We start from the raw sequence: 17,063 nt of genomic DNA, 5'->3' as shown, positions 1-17,063 counted from the left end.
CTGTAACTTTGCTAAAATCAGGAAAGGATTAACCGAGAATGTTAAAAAAGACTCATGGAGCTTTTATTGTTATATTATTTTGTATATTCTTTGTTGGACTTAGCATCTCTTTCTGGGATTCAATAAACACTTAACCTATTCTGCACATTCTTTTCCCATTGCATATAGCTATATATTATATACCCAACACCTTTCGTCATTGCTGATAAATTGGGTAAACATCTACAGGAGTTCCCACAACACATCGTTTTACCTTTAACGGGACTGACCATGTCATCATAGCAGGCAAACCCTTTAATTTTACCACACAGTCATAAAAAGTGACTGGAAAAAAGCTGTGTCAGTGTCTACAAAACAGAAGCAAGAAGGGAACTGCAATGAAATTTTCTAAAATCATAACAACTGGCTCAGTGAAATCGATTTTGTCTAGGCAAAAGTGAATTTTTACTTTAGGCCTAAATAAATTTCACCTTTTAAGTTGCATTAGTGAAATAAATGAACTTTTGCACGATATTCTAATCGAGTTTCACCTGTATGCTTTCTTGTCCTTTGTGATACAGCCACCTAACCAAAACTAAAAAATGACAACTCTGTAACACTGGAAATGTCTTATGAAGATTGTGTCTGATTTAATGTGTTACCTGGAGTGACCAGTGAAATGCTTTTTCCTATTTCCAGTGCTACTCTTGAGTATGAGATAATCTGTTCTATTTATAAACACTTGTAGAAACACTTAAAAATGAATGGTTTGGCTGCACCTGCTTTAAAAAATGCATTTGAGATGTGCATTGTGCTTTTATGGCTTTCAGAAGCCAGTGGAGTAATGGGAGAGCCTGGAACCATGACAAGATCTCTTCCAATCATGGATTTCTCTCTCCTGTGTTAAGGGGTATAACGGATATCTGCTCTCCATTATAAATTGGTCCCTAAGGTTTATCATACGCTATACAATCAGATACAATCTAATCTCCATTAGATTTACCAATACTATGCAGTATGAGGAAAATCATAAATATTAGATTTAATTTGCATTAAATCAGACAGGCCCTTGTTCTACATAGTTGATGGTAGATTTAAAGTAGATTCTACAATCAAATTGTGTAGTAGATGGTCAGCTTTAGAGTCAGACAATGGGTTATGTTTGTACTATCGACTCTTCCTTCATTGCAGAGGAACAACAGTCAATGCATTTCTTAATGCACTTCATATTTAAAGTGGTGGTGCAGCTTTCTGCAACAGCCACGATAAAGGTACAACAGGGGATAGAGGTAGCAGGAAAGGCTGATGCTTTGTGTGAATAAGACTTCAGGATATATCATGTGTGTTGGGGAGTCTACCTTCATAAACTACCTGTGAAATGATGCTCACATAAATTCCAGTTCCTAAGACACTTCCTTCATAGATATGGAAGCAACAGTAATGTGTATTGAATACAAACATTTACATAATATGAAAAAAAACGAGGACAGCAAAGAAAAGAAATGCTTATTCATCATATTTAAGATCTCATGGAAAGACTTAATCTTTGCTGATTTTGACCTGGGTATCTTTCAAATTTAGATAATCTTTCTGCACTTCCAATGGACAGAGCTCTGCCAATTTGGTTGAGGTTTCAACCTCCAGGGCCTCCATGTTGTGTCTGTTTGCGTTCTGTGTTGGTTTAGTGCTACTCTCCTTCTGGTCTGTATGCCTTTTATTTGTTTTTTCAACAAGAGAATGGTGACATCGTCTATTATCCTGCTTTATAGTAGTTTCTGAGGTGTACAGACCACTCTCACTCTTGCTTATGATTTTAGATAGTGGTCGAGTATCTTCACTTGTCCAGCTGCACAAGGAATCTTCTTTACTTTGTGATTTGTACAATTGACACCTAGATGGGTTTGATGGCCCCAATGTTGTCTCTTCTGACCCTTTAGCAGGCTCCCAGCTGTGGCTCTGAGACTGACTTATGGTGGCTGGAGTTCCTTCAGAGTCTAAACTCTCCCAAGGACAGATATCGCCTCTTCGAGATTCCAGATCCAAACTGTCTGAGGTTTTAGACTGAATGGGGCATGTGTCAAATATCTTGCTCTGTGACTGGCTAAGAATGCCAGGGGAACCTCCAGACTCCTCGCTCTCCCATGGGCACATTGTGTCTCTCTGTCTGCCTAGTACTTCAAGCTTCATAGCTAGGTTACAACCACTTAGGCATCCCATTTCCATTTCTTCCACTTCACCTATTTCCCATGGACAAATCTCTTTTCTTTTTTCCTCATCTCCCCATACATTATCATTTTGACTCTTCTTTCCATTTGCTGAAGGACTTTGAAAGGATAGGTAACTCCCTGACAGACTTAGGGGACCACCTGGTCCTTCACTGTCTGTGCTTTCCCATGGGCACATTTCACTTCTGCTCTCCATGCTGTTTGACTTGTAGGGAACATTTATGATACCCTCCATGCTCTCCCAAGGGCATACTGCCTCCCTCAGCTCACTCATTTTCTCTAGTCTGATTGGGGAAGTGTGCTTGGAAGTTTTGAGAGTATACCGTTTCTCTTCATTATCATTTTTGGTGAATGTGTGCTGTTCTATCTGTGGAGATGTACAAACTGGTCCAGTACTATCTGTTAAATTCAGTGCAGTTGGCCTTTTTTTCTTGTCCTCAATCAAATTAGTTTCCACCTCCCAAGGACCAACCTTTCCAAGTAGCTGTTTTTTGACATCCTTGGTTTCCTCCACAGTATATATTTTTTCCTTGGTCTCTTTCCCCCCAGTTGCTCCTTTAAATGCTCGAACTGCTAGTACCAAGCTAATGAGTGTACTTTTATATGGTGGCCTTGTGGACTCCGGTTTCCTTGGTTGTGCAGATCTCTGGTGTACTTCATTCGGCTCATCCCCACTGCCCACGCTGTGTTGCTTCATTCCCATATCACCTTTATTTTCACATGAATCATGTTGCTTTCCTGATGCATGAGAACTGTCTAAACTACTACATTTTCCAGGTGCATAACTAACGTGTTTTTGAGACCAGTTTTCAGATGGCAATGGGAGGTCTTGCACTTCCCAAGGACATACTTCTGCTTTGTCAAAACTTCCCCCTAATAAAGGGTTACGACTCCCCTCCTGTGTCTTCTCTGTGGGTGTGTCTGTTAGTGAGCTCTTTCCTCTTGAGTTTCCCATCAGGCTCTGTGACTTCTGTAGAGTTCCACCAGGCACAGCTAATGGCTTTTTATCTGCTAACAGGTTATGGGCACTAAGAGATTTACAGACCAGTGTGGCCTGATGGAGAGAATCTCCACAAGAGCGTAGAGACACATTCCTGGCAAGATTTCGTCTCATTAGAGAGTCACGCAAGGATTCATCTCGGGATGAGCTCTCCAGACGTGGGGACATAACTCCAGTATCTTTGGATTCTTGCAGGTGGTCATAAGTGCTATGTGACTTGCGTAAAGAAAGAACTCTCTGTCTCAAAGACTCCTCATGTAGTTTCATGCTTCCACTGTCCTGCTGCCTTCGATTTTGCCCACTAGCTGAGCCTGGTGATCCCTCATGCTCTTCAAATCCCCATTGTTTTGAATCTGGGATCTCTGTGATTCTCCTAATAATAGAACGTCCAAGTCCCCGACGTGAACTGCGCTTCTTTTGCAAGTGAGGATTGTTTAAGGTCATCTTCTTAGTTTTGTGGACTTCTAACTGTGCATACAGCTTCTTCAGCTCATCCTATAGACAGAAATGCACAAAATGTTTAAATAAATATATATATATAACGTGTGTGTACATACATATACAGTATATATAGAAAGAGAGGGAGAGAGAAAGCTGCAAACTGCAGCATTTGTTTACATTTTCTGACAGCTGTGATTGGCCACAGCGATCTAGTGGTAAAGAGCCAAATTAATTGGGTCTGTACCTTGATTTGTGGACTCCACTGTCCAACGGACAGTGAGTTCATAGAGAACAGTTTGTGTTGTGCACTAGGGGGCACGTACAAGCAGAGGGGAAAAAAATTGCCAAACAGGTACGGCAACCCGCACTGAAAAGCTAACCTTCTGTCCATTTGTACATAATGGGTAGACAGCAAAACAGATCATACATGTACGATGCATGAGAAATGTATCTTTTAAGAGGGTGAGCTTGGGTGTGCCTACTGTTGGCAGAAACCAATTTAATCTGAGAATTTCCCTTTAAGCCATCTATAAATGGTCCTTATAGCAACACACAGGATACAGAAAATTTAATATTTATCCAAAAATATAATGTGAAAACATGAACGTTTATTAAAGGAAATCTGTCAAGTGTGAAACACAAAGGCTGCTACTGCTGATCTTTCTAAAAAATGCTAACTGTCTGGCTGCCAGGTACATCCTCGGTCTTCCATACTTTGTTTCCCAGAACCAATAGGGCTTGTTCACACCAAATCCGGACCAGATTTGCATGAGTTTCTGCATATGCTCGGCAGTGCATTTTCCCCCGCTGTTTTGCTGTGTTTTTGAGTTTGAGTTTTTGGTTAACGCTGGGATGCGTAGTCTCTGTCAGGAGAGGGCATGCTGGGATGTGTGGTTCATGCTAGGAGGTGTAGTCCCCGTCAGGAGAGGGCATGTTGGGGTGTGTGGTTCATGCTGGGATGTGTAGTCTATGTCAGGGGAGGGCATGCTGGGATGTGTGACCCATGCTGGAATGTGTAGTCCCTGTCAAGAGGGCATCTTGGGATGTGTGGTCATGTGAGGATGTGTAGTCCCTGTCTGGAGAGCTCCCTCCGCCCACTTCTGCTATTGGCTGGGAGGGAGACTGCACTCCTACTGACTGTCTGCCTGGGTCCTAAAGGGAGGACAGCAGGAAGTGGCAGCAATCACCTGAAAACGTGCAGGAAACCTTGCTGCACCCCCCCCCAACCCAACCGGCAGAGGAAAGAGGATGGCACAACACCTCAAACAGAGGAAAGGAGTCACTGTTCTTTCTGTGTGACCTCTGCACTGCGTTACTGACCGCTGCACTGCATTACATGCTGCCTGCGTTACTGACCGCTGCACTGCATTACATGCTGCCTGCGTTACTGACCGCTGCACTGCATTACATGCTGACTGCGTTACTGACCGCTGTACTGCATTACTTGCTGACCGCTGCACTGCATTATATGCTGGCATGCGTTGTTAGAAAAAAACTGCGTTAGGAATCAAATAACACTCTAAGAGCAGCTGTGCTTAATAGGTGAGTACACCCAAAATAGGAAAAAAGAAAATAGCACTGCGCTTCAAACTCAAAAATTATATTCCTAAAATGTGAAAAAAAATGTGTGAAATTGTCACACAGTGATAAACAATTTTGTGTTATACACAACACCTGTGTTGCACAATGCCTGTGCTGATGACTTACAATTAAAATAAGGCAATTGCACATGGATTGTGTCCACTGGAGCTCCTGTCTCTGATTGCAATGCTCGCATAGATCCGCCCACCTGATGTATTTCGTCACTATTGACTTCCTCTGAGGCTACGGTCTGCATACGAGCATTACAAACTCCTTTCCTTTTTTATATCACACATAATGGTAATCAAATTCCTGCCACTAGGTGTCACCCCATTCAGGCTGCATTCTAGTGTATAATCTCTTAAACCCGTTACAAACTGGACTCCATAATATATACATACAAATAAAATCTTAGAATACATAAAAACATTTAACATTGAGAGTCGAGGAGGATGCATACATGGGATATTCAATGGACACATAACGTAAATGTGAGGAATAGTGTTACACGATTTTGGAAAGATAAGCCAGAGTTGGGAGGAATCTACCCCCATTTATTGTCGGATTAAAAACAAAGGAGAGGATTTGGTTCTATATATATCCACAAAGCGCTAATTGTTCATCTGAAATATGGAGATCACTAGGAGTCGGCGAGTGCGGCCAGATCTCATCTTTGTTGTACAAATATTTTTATTTAGAAAGAACAGAATTACATTCCATTCAGTAGGAATAAGGACCAACAGGTTCATACAATAGAAAATTACCTTATAACATTACAACGGCATAATGGTGTGTTTTGGTAAGTCATCCAGTTAAGAGCCAATGAAAGACATCAATATAACATTAAGTAAAAGATAGAGAGAAAAAAAAAACTGATGAAAACAAAATCCCCCCTTCCAGAAGCCATGGTAAAGACAAAGGCACCAAAACGGTATGTGTATTGAGTCTGCGGGTGGGCTAGCATCTGGAAACCAAAGTGAGGGCGCCAGCTACCTGCTGCAGGACACCAGCGGAACCACACAAGTAGGGGAAGAAGAGCTAATGGCTATATGCCAAGCAATCAATCTATATCACGTGTTGAAGGCTCTAAAAAACACCAGAAGAACCTAGAGCTAGGTGGAGAAAACACCAGAAGAACCTAGTGGTAAGGCAGGGAAGGGGCCATGAAAAATTAAAGTTAGATTTTGCCAAACCCAGGCAACCGGTGCTCAGGGAAATGTTCAAGGCTTTTGATTTGGTCTCGTTAACCTGCAAGCAGGAGAATGCTTCAAATTCTGATAACGTACGAAATAGGTTGGGAAGAGAGACATGAGGGGAGGATAGAGCTAACAGAATGTCATCCGCATAAAGCGAGATTTTGTGAGGGGTACCCGCCAACTCTAATCCCTGAATGGAAGCATTGCCCCGAATGGCAGCTGCCAGCGGTTCTAGTGCCAATATAAAAAGGATGGGGGATAAAGGGCAGCCCTGTCTAGTGCCCCACAGTATGGGGAACGCGGCTGAGCTGAATCCCGCATAGCGGATGGAGGCTGTGGGTTGGGAGTACAACGCGGATATCAAAGCTAGAAAATCCTCTCCAAAACCCCATCTGCGTAACGCAAAAAACAGGTACTGCCAAGATAAGGTGTCAAACGCCTTGTGCACGTGAAGGGAAAGTAACATCATCTCTATGGAACGGGAACGAGCTAGGTGTATAAGTTTAAGAACCCGACGTACATTGTCTCCCACCTGCCTGCAGGGTACGAAACCGACCTGGTCTTTATGAATGAGATGCCCTAAGAAGGTGTTAATTCTAGAGGCCAACACTTCAGCCAGGAGTTTCACATCAGTGTTGAGTAATGAAATGGGCCTAAAGTTAGACCAAGAATGTGGGTCAGTAGTAGGTTTGGGGTATCATTACAATATTTGCTTTAAGGGCTTCAGGAGGAAACGGGTGACCCTGCTTAAGGAAATTAAATTGTGATGTCAGATGGGGGACTACGATGTCTGCAATTTTTTTATAAAAAAGGGACGAGTAACCATCGGATCCAGCACGCTTATTGGCTTTCAGCGATTTAATTGCTAAACGCACCTCGTCCTCAGTGATGTCAGAGGCCAGGAGCTCCTTCTGTGTGTCAGATATTGCAAGCAATTGGATGTTTTGGAAAAATGACTCCGCCACGGCTGTGGGGAAAGGGGGTGGTTCTGCATACAGATGGGATAAGTGGTGTTGGAACTCCTTCAGTATCTATTGCGGGTTACTAGTCAGGACTGAGTCCGCCGTTCGCAGGGAGATAGAGCGTTTGGGCGGCTCACAGCAACGGAGACGTTTCGCCAGCATAGCACCTGGTTTGTTACTGTGGGCATAGAATTTTTGCCCTGCCCAGCGTAGTTGGTGTTCAGCTATATCGGTAAGGCATAGGTTGAGTTCCACCCTAGTTTTCTCCAGACTGGCTCTCAGTCTGGGCGTTGAAGAGGTTTTGCACTACTCAGTAAGGTGTTCCAACTCTGCCTCCAAGTCCAACCTACGAGCCTCCCGATCTCTCCGCCGTTGGCCGCCAATTGGCTTATGTGCCCGCGAAGCACTGCTTTATAGGCTTCCCAAAGCACAGTGGGTGAGGACACTGAGCCCACATTCTCCCTGAAGTAGGCGGACGAGAGGGAAGACAGGCGGTCCACTACATCCGGGTGGGAGAGAAGGGAGTCGTTCAAGGACCAGGGGGAGGAGGAGGAAGGCCTGGGGAGCAGTGAGCTGCAGGTCAGGACTGTGGGGTCGTGGTCCGACCAGGGTACCGAGGGGATCTTGACTGATATGAGATGTGGTAGGTGTGACGAACTAGGAGCGCAGAGAGAATACACAGAGGCAAATCACACGGAACCCGGCGTGCGGGGTGTTTATTGGGGAATTCAGGTGTACAAAGCAAGGTACAAAGGCCGGGGTTAGGTCCTGGGGGGTTGCAGGCCACGGGGAGGGTCCACCCAGAAGGTAGGCAACGGGCCAAGGAAGGAGTAGATCCAGAGTCACAAGGCTAGTAGTCCAAGGGTCAGAGGTGCAGCAAGAGGTAATCCAACAGGTAACAAGGCACCGTGTGAGTACATCCAGTACGGGTAAAACAACAGATCCCAGCAGTCCTCACAGCAGCAGTGGAGCAGAACAGGAAGGGTTAAGTCCGTATCCCTTGAATCCACAGACAGAGACCGGTCTCAGCGCAGCCTCTAGTCAACCATTCAGCGAGGAAGAGAGCATGCAGCCTTCCCACAAACACTTACAAAGGTCCCGGGAGGGGCCGGCCTGAGAGGGGAGGGAAGGGGCAGTACACAGGCTGTTGCTGAGCAACTAACCCCCTCCCCTCATGTGTCCTTTGTTCTGGGGAGGATTGAATGGAGGGAAACAGCAGACATGTCCTGGCTTGTCTCGGTGCCCAGTGTGTAGGCCCTCTGCTGTTTTGATTTGCAGACTTCTGCCTTTGAAAGTCAACAGGAGGTGGGGAGGATTGGAGAGCAGAGAAATGATCTCAGGAGCCCCCCTCTCTACAGTAGGAACGATTGGCGGATCCAAATGTGGTCGATACGGGTATAAAGGTCGTGGGCTGCCGAGTAGTAGGTGAAGTCTTTAGCGAGGGGATGTAGTTCTTGCCAAGCGTCCACTAACCCTGACCCAGCAAAAACAGCTCGATAGCGGTTGCTATCAGTGGGTGCAGAAGACAGTGGAGGCCTAGACCTGTCTAATTTAAGGTTGAGTGGCAGGTTAGAATCCCCGCACAAAAAAATCGTACCATGTGCATGTGTATTAATCAACTCCAATAGATGAGTCAGGAAGGGGAGCGGAGAGAGGTTTGGGGCATAATAACAAAGGATCATAATAGGGGATCCCAATATATTGCCACTTAGTAGGAGGTAGCGGCCTTGCGGGTCCGAGATACTCTTGGTGCAGTGGAAGTGCTTCGTTTGTGAAAGGCAACCAGTACGCCCCTATGTTTAGTAGCAGCAGAGGCCAGGAAAACCTGAAGATAGGATAGGTGAAAGTAGCTCGGGGCAGAGGCCGTGGAAAAATTAGTCTCCTGGAAACATCCAATGTCCACACCCTGGGTATGTAAATAGTTAAAGGCCTTGCGTCTTTTTGAGGGGGAATTCAGCCCTTGGGTGTTAAGAGACAAAAGCTTTAGAGCCATGGGATGCGATACTGGGAAGGTCAACAGCTTGGTGCGCATACAAAGGGCCAATCACTGATCTGAGGGCCAGGGACCCCCTCAACAATCCACACAGCCAGAGAAAGGGAAGAAAAGAGAGAAGAAAGAGACACACAGGGAACATACTGTATAAGGGGACTGAAGAATGAACAGCGGCATTGGTGTGGGAAGGGGAGGGAAGGGGATGGGAGTGGAAGGAGAAGGGTCAAGTGTTAGACAGTATATCATCAGTGGCTTTAACAAATACAATAGGCAGTATAACTATGAGTATAATCCCTCAGCTTATGACCTCAGGCCATCGTAGAACAAAACGATGAGGTATCAATTTAGTGAAACAGCTCCGTAAATAACATTAACAAATTAATACATACGAAACAAAACAAAAGAAAAAACAGGAACAAAAATGAACATAAGGAGAGCGGTGCAGAACAAGGGAGCACGGTGCCTCCTCTGCGTTCGGGGAGGTTAATCCAAGTAACCATATAAGTTTTCCAGAAGGCATCAATCGAAAATGAAAAAAGAAAGAAAAAAAACCCCTGGAGGAACAGTCAGCACAAACATCAAGAAAAGGGGTCGCCTTAGATAGCAGCGGCCTAGCCAGGCCCAGTAACCAGTAAATGCCCAAACAGGCCAGTCTCACCGGCTCAACGGGACGGGACAAGACCCGCATAATGAGGAACATCAGGGGGTACAGGATTGCCGGATAGCGTTCCTGTCCGCAGAGAGCAAAAGTAAAAATAAAAAGGAAAAAGGTACCTGAGTTAGCAATAGCCTAGCACAAGGCCTTGGTGTGTAATCCAGCTTCAATGCGGGGTGGTTCAGCCGTTGGGTTTAGAGCGAAATACCTGGCGGCCCCAGCGTTGCAGGGCCTGAGATCTGCGAGGCGACCGGCCAGGATCGTGTGAGGCCTGTGAAGAATGGGGCTGTTGAGAGGCCTGGGCTCTCCGCTGGCAAGGCTGCAAGCCCGGAGGTGAGGAGGGGGGCTCCGCCGGGACCTGAAGGCCCATTTCATGTAGACAGGAGCGCAGATCATTGGGAGAGCGGGGCTGGAACGACTTCCCTTGGTACGTAAAAAGGAGGCGAAAGGGGAAGCCCCACCTGTAGTTGATTCCTGCATCCCAGAGAACTTGTAAGTAGGGTCGAAGGGCCCTGCGCTTCAGGATGGTCGATGGGGCCAGGTCCGAATAGAGGCTGTAAGGATGACCCTGGAAAGACAACGCTGGCCCCTGTCTCGCAGCCTGCAGGAGTTGTTCTTTCGTGCAGAAATAATGTAGCTTAACCACCACATCCCGCGGCGGCCCGTCCGGCTGTTGGGGTCCAAGCGGTCCATCTCTAGGCGGTCTGCGGCGAGATCAGGGGCCAATTCCTGGAACAGTGCGGTGACCGAGCCCACGAGGTCCTCTATCGATTCGGGAAGGCCCCGGCCGCGTATATTACTGCGCCGAGCCCGGTTCTCGTGGTCTTCTAGTTGGTCACGGAGAAGGGATAGCTCCGACTGGGCAGTTTCCAGATCTTGTTCGTGGCCTTCTAGTATGGTGGTGACATCATCCATACGGGATTCCAGGGAGGCTGTGCGGTGCCCAAATCTCCCTAATCTCACGTTGGAGCTCTTTAGAAAGTTCCTCCCGCACCATGTCCCGCATCCGCACAAGGCGGTATCAAGAAGCAGCCATCTTGTACCATCGCGCGCATGCGCCCCCCCCGGATCTCATCTTTGAGCATGGTGGAGATTGGAGAGCACTGATTCACCAATTGTTTTTGCATTCACGGACGTGGTGTTGATTATAAAAGTTGGAAGATATATCTTCACATCCCCCCCCCCCCCCCATGTTTATTATGGTTTATAGTGTCTAGACCATTAGACCTAGAGCTTTTTCTTACCATCAGCACAGGCATTGTGCAACACAGGTGTTGTGTATGACACAAAATTGCTGACTGCGTTACTGACCGCTACACTGCATTACATGCTGACTGCTGCACTGCGTTACTGACCTCTGGCCTCAGCACTGCGTTACATACTGACCTCTGCACTGTGTTACATACTGACCGCTGCACTGCATTACATGCTGACTGCTGCACTGCTTTACTGACCGATGACCTCAGCACTGTGTTACATACTGACCTCTGCACTGTGTTACATGCTGACCGCTGCACTGCGTTACATACTGTCGGCTGCACTGTTACATACTGGTAGCTGCACTGCGTTACATACTGACTGCTACATTGCATTACATACTGGCCTCTGCACTACGTTAAATGCTAACCTCTGCACTGCGTTACATACTGGCAACTGACCTCTGCACTGTTACATGAAGACCTCTGCACTGCGTTACATACTGACGGCTGCACTGTTACATACTGGTTACTGACTGCTGACCTCTGCACTGCATTACATACTGACTGCTGACCTCTGCAATGGGTTACATACTGACCGCTACATTACATTGCTGACCTCTTTAATGCATTACGTTCTGACCTCTGCATTACACCGCTGCACTGCGTAACATATTGACTTCTACATTACACCGCTGATCCCTGCACTGCGTTACATACTGACCTCTGCATTACTGCACTGCATTATATACTGACCTCTACATTACACTGCTGACCTCTGCAATGCGTTACATTCTGACCTCTGCATTCCACGGCTGCACTGCGTTACATTCTGACCTCTGCACTACGCTACATATTTACTTCTACATTTCACCGCTGACCCCGGCACTACGTTACATACTTACCTCTACATTACTCCGCTGCACTGCATTACATACTGACCTCTATATTACACCGCTGACCTCTGCACTGCGTTACATACCGACCTCTACATTACACTGCAGACTTCTGCACTGTGCGTCACTCTGCTTACCTCTGCACTGTGTGTTATTACTGACCTTTGTACTGTGCATACATCACTGACCACTGCACTATGTGTTAGACCGCTGACCTCTGCACTATGCTTCACACCTTCACCTCAGCACTAGCGTTAATACTTGCCTTTGTACTCTACGTCACACAGCTGACTCTGTATTGTGTGTTACACCACTGACCTCTGTATTGCACCGCTGACCTCTCTACTATGCATCACACTGCTGACCTCTGTACTGTGCGTTACACCACTGACTTCTGCACTCTGTGTTACAGCGCTGACTTCTGCACTGTGTGTTATGCCACTGACTTCTGCACTGTACATCACACTGTTGATCTCTCCACTGTACATCACACCGCTGACCTCTGCGCTGTGCATTACACTGCTGACCTCTGCACTGTGCATTACACCGCTGACTTCTGCACTGTGCATTACACCACTGACCTCTGCATTACACCTCTGACTTCTGCACTGAGCATCACACCGCTGACCTCTGCACCCTGTGCTATAAATTCTTCACAGAAAAAGCAGAAGGGGAGCAGAGCAAGACTGGGCGTGCATGCTGGGTGACAGAGTCCTAGCTAGTGTTATTATCCGCTGACCTCTGCACTATGCTTCACACCTTCACCTCAGCACTAGCGTTAATACTTGCCTTTGTACTCTACGTCACACAGCTGACTCTGTATTGTGTGTTACACCACTGACCTCTGTATTGCACCGCTGACCTCTCTACTATGCATCACACTGCTGACCTCTGTACTGTGCGTTACACCACTGACTTCTGCACTCTGTGTTACAGCGCTGACTTCTGCACTGTGTGTTATGCCACTGACTTCTGCACTGTACATCACACTGTTGATCTCTCCACTGTACATCACACCGCTGACCTCTGCGCTGTGCATTACACTGCTGACCTCTGCACTGTGCATTACACCGCTGACTTCTGCACTGTGCATTACACCACTGACCTCTGCATTACACCTCTGACTTCTGCACTGAGCATCACACCGCTGACCTCTGCACCCTGTGCTATAAATTCTTCACAGAAAAAGCAGAAGGGGAGCAGAGCAAGACTGGGCGTGCATGCTGGGTGACAGAGTCCTAGCTAGTGTTATTACACATGATTTCTGACACCTACAAAGGCCTTCAAACCAGGGAAGCACTGATACCAGTATTGGTGAGAGTTCCCTGATACTAAAAACTGATACCGGCGCTTTCATTTTTCATATTGATTCAGCTGTGTTGGATCCCACGTTTGCCGGGACCACGCAGCAGCCTTCTGGGGAACCACATGGTGCCTGCTTACAGCTCTTCCGCCATCCCCACCCCTTCTGAGACCTTCTGACCAAGACATCAGACTGACACCCCAGAGCAGAGCAGCAAAGAGCATGTAACAATTTAATATACTATTATTCTGCATTGCTGTATACTGTTTTGCTAGGATTTGTAGTAATCTTTAGCTGATGGTATTATTCTGCATTGCTTTAAAATGTATTGCTGGGATTTGTAGTCCTCTATAGCTGATGGTATTCTGCATTGCTGTATAATGTGCTGAGAGTTGCAGTCCCTTTACAGCTTGAAGTCAGTCACAGAACTAAAAGGGGTACAGCGGTCGCGTGCGTGCACAGAACTGACAAGGCCTCCCTCCACTACCAGTGTGCTATAATTTTGCTCAACCCAGAAATGTATCTGCCACGTCACTTCCAGGTGCGCATGTGCATGAAGAAAGGGGGTCATGAAAACATCTGATTAAGATGACGCGACCCCACCGTAAGTGGCGTAGTCGAGAAAATTTATGGGGGGTCAAATTTTTTTTATAGAACACTGACTTTGACACTGTCCGGCTCCTCCCACTATCCTTCCAACAGCTCACAGCCTAGAAGTCCGGTGGCCCACAGTGGGTGAGAGTGCCTAAGTAACGGACATGGAGCGGAACCATGCAGGGAGCCCAGCAGCCCATCCCCCCCAGCCAGTCATCCCTTTCATGGACTGACTAGTGAGTCCTCACATCCCTGACCATTCACATTACTGTAACATGGATGGCAAAAGTGGCAGGCAGGGAGAAGAGGCAAAGCAAGAGGTGGGCCAAGCCGCTGCACTATGGGCCTCTGGAAACTTTTAGCCCAAGGGGCAGGTACAACCCAGTCAGCCCCTGACCAGCATGCACTCTTCTGACAGGGACTACACATCCCAGCTTGCCCTCTCCTGACCGGGACTATACATCCCAGTGTGAACCACACATCCCAGCTTGCCCTCTCCTGACAGGGACTACACATGCCAGCGTGAACCACACATGCCAGCATGCCCTCTCCTGACAAGGACTACACATCCCAGCCTGACAACACATCCTAGCATGCCCTCTCCTGACAGGGGCTACACATCCCAGCATGAACCACACATCCCAGCATGCCCTCTCTTGACAGCGACTACACATCCCAGCATGAACCACACACCCCAACATGCCCTCTCCTGACAAGGACTACACATCCCAGCGTGAACCACATATCCCAGCATGCCCTCTCCTAACAAGGACTACACATCCCAGCATGGGCCACACATCCATACATGCCCTCTCCGGAAAGGGACTATACATCCCAGCATGAACCACACATCCCAGCATGCCCTCTTCTGACAGGAGCTTCACTGGGGGGGTGCGGACCGCACCCAGGTGACACCTGCCTGGAGGGTGACACCAGCCCACGGCACCCCTGCCAGGTCCCGAGTTCAGGCACACACAGGGCAACAGCAGGGTCCTGATCCTACAGGGCCGGCATCAGCTAATTCTCCTCATTCTTGCTCTGTGGGCGGGTGGGGCAGTGCGACAGAACTGTGCATGGCTGCGAGTGTGAGGACTCTCAACTGTGGGCGGGCTGTTTTCAGAACGGTTTAGGGCTTGTTCACACCAAATCCAGTGCATTCCCGCAGTACGATCGCCCGCACTGGAATGCATGGCACAGCAGTACTATTGCTTGCACTATTTTTTGCAATTGCACTGCACCGTGTGCCATGCGTTCCCATGCAGGTGATCGCACTGTGGGAACGCACTGGAGTGGGTGTGAACAAGACCTAAATGTTGTGCGAAGAATAATTATTTTAAATCACCAATATTTAAAGGCTAAGTTCAATTTTTGCAAAGATTAAAGAAATGCATATTTAGTGATATTAAAATAAATATGCATTTCTGTAATTTTTTCATTCAAGCCTGGAAAGAATTGCAATTGGGATCCAAGGGCGAAACTTCCGCCGGTGCAGCTGGTGCGGCCTCCCCTGGGCCCAAGGCGGTTAGGGGGCCCACTGAGGTCCGGTCCCCAACTTCCACTCTATTGGGAGGAACACTGGAAGGGATACTAAGCTGCTAACCCTAAAAATGGCCACGGCGCACACTCTTTTCAGCGCTCTGCTCTCATTTGGAGTCGCACCCTGACCTCTGCACTGTGCGTCACACACTTATCTCTGCACTGTGCATCACACACTTATCTCTGCACTGTGCATCACACACTTACCTCTGCACTGTGTGTCACACCCTGGCCTCTGCACTCTACGTTACACCTCTCACTGTGCATTACACCGTTGACTTCTGTACTCTGCCTTACAACTGACCTTTGCAGCTTTGAAATTACTAGACATGTGCACTGCCAAAAAATTCGTTTCGTTTTAAATTCGGATTTGTGTTATTTCGTTTTTCGGGATTCGGGTGTGAAAGTCAATTCGGATTCGGAATTCGGATTCGGACGAAATTCGGTAGCGTTAATACGAACGTTCGTTTCGTTTTCTGTTCTTATTCGTTTCTTATTCGTTTCTTATTCGTTTCGTTTGTTTGCAGCAAAAGTGACATTTGAGGGGGAAAAAATATTTTTTCTCCTTCTCTAATGTCACTTTGCTCCAACGAACGAAACGAATAAGAAACGAATAAGAACAGAAAACGAAACGAACGTTCGTGCGAACGCTACCGAATTTCGGAAATGGAAATTCGGATTCGTTTGCATTCGTTATGTCTGTAATTCGGAATTCGGATACATCCGAATGTCCGAATTTACGAAAATTCGTCCGAATTTCGATTCGGAACGAAACGAATCGCACATGTCTAGAAATTACATTTTTTAAATTGATTAAGCTGTGTTAGGTCCTGCGTAGCAGTCTTCTGTGGAACCACCCGGCACCTGCTTACAGAGCTTTTGCCGCCCGCACATTTCCCCCTCCTGAGACCCTCTGCACAATACATCAGGCCAGCATTCCAGAGAAGAGAGGCAGAACAGAGTATGTATCAAATTCAAATAGTATTATTCTGCATTGCTTTATAATGTATTGCTGGGATTTGTAGTCTTCTATAGATGACAGCTCCTCTGTACAGAGACTGATGTGACTGGTTCAGTGTTCTCTGTACAGTACTGCAATATATGTCAGAGCTATATAAATTTAATACTAGGAAAAAGCGCCCCTCTCGTTTTTGTTTTTCAGTGTCTTCAGTCTCCCTGACTGTATTGGGGCTGCCTCCTGCATAGATGCCAATATATTAGCTCTGCCCAAAGTGACCATATATACGAAAACCTCTGGTGCTTCCTGATATATAATTTCTGTTTGAGAGCTATATAAATGTATAATAATAGTGTGTGACTGTGGGGGACATTAGAGTGTAAGCTCCTTTAGTGCAGAGGCTGGGGGAGCCAGTGAGATCCATTTCCAGCACCCCCCTTGGGAACAGGAAGGGGGGAGGCCCGAAAAATTATCTTGCACCAGGGCCCTGTGTTCCTTAGCTCCGCCACTGTTGTGATCTCTCTATTAGGTCGCAAAGCTCAGACTTC

At 46.9% G+C, this 17,063-nt stretch overlaps 1 protein-coding gene across 1 annotated transcript in view; it reads right to left on the bottom strand.

Moving 5' to 3' along the window:
• Window positions 1-1,503: 1,503 nt before the first annotated feature.
• LOC108801699 (probable G-protein coupled receptor 158) overlaps window positions 1,504-17,063 on the bottom strand; it is a 103,431-nt gene continuing 87,871 nt past the window's right edge. The window contains exon 10 of the mRNA XM_018573603.1: window positions 1,504-3,699. Within this exon, the coding sequence (XP_018429105.1) occupies window positions 1,519-3,699 (2,181 nt within the window). The 3' untranslated portion in view covers window positions 1,504-1,518. The remainder of the gene's footprint in view (window positions 3,700-17,063) is intronic.

The sequence above is a fragment of the Nanorana parkeri genome, unplaced genomic scaffold, assembly GCF_000935625.1.
Source record: "Nanorana parkeri isolate BGI_ZX_2015 unplaced genomic scaffold, ASM93562v1 scaffold2448, whole genome shotgun sequence".
Lineage (NCBI taxonomy): Eukaryota > Metazoa > Chordata > Amphibia > Anura > Dicroglossidae > Nanorana > Nanorana parkeri.
The sequence above is the reverse complement of the archived record's forward strand: the minus strand, read 5'-3'. Positions and strand labels throughout refer to the sequence as shown.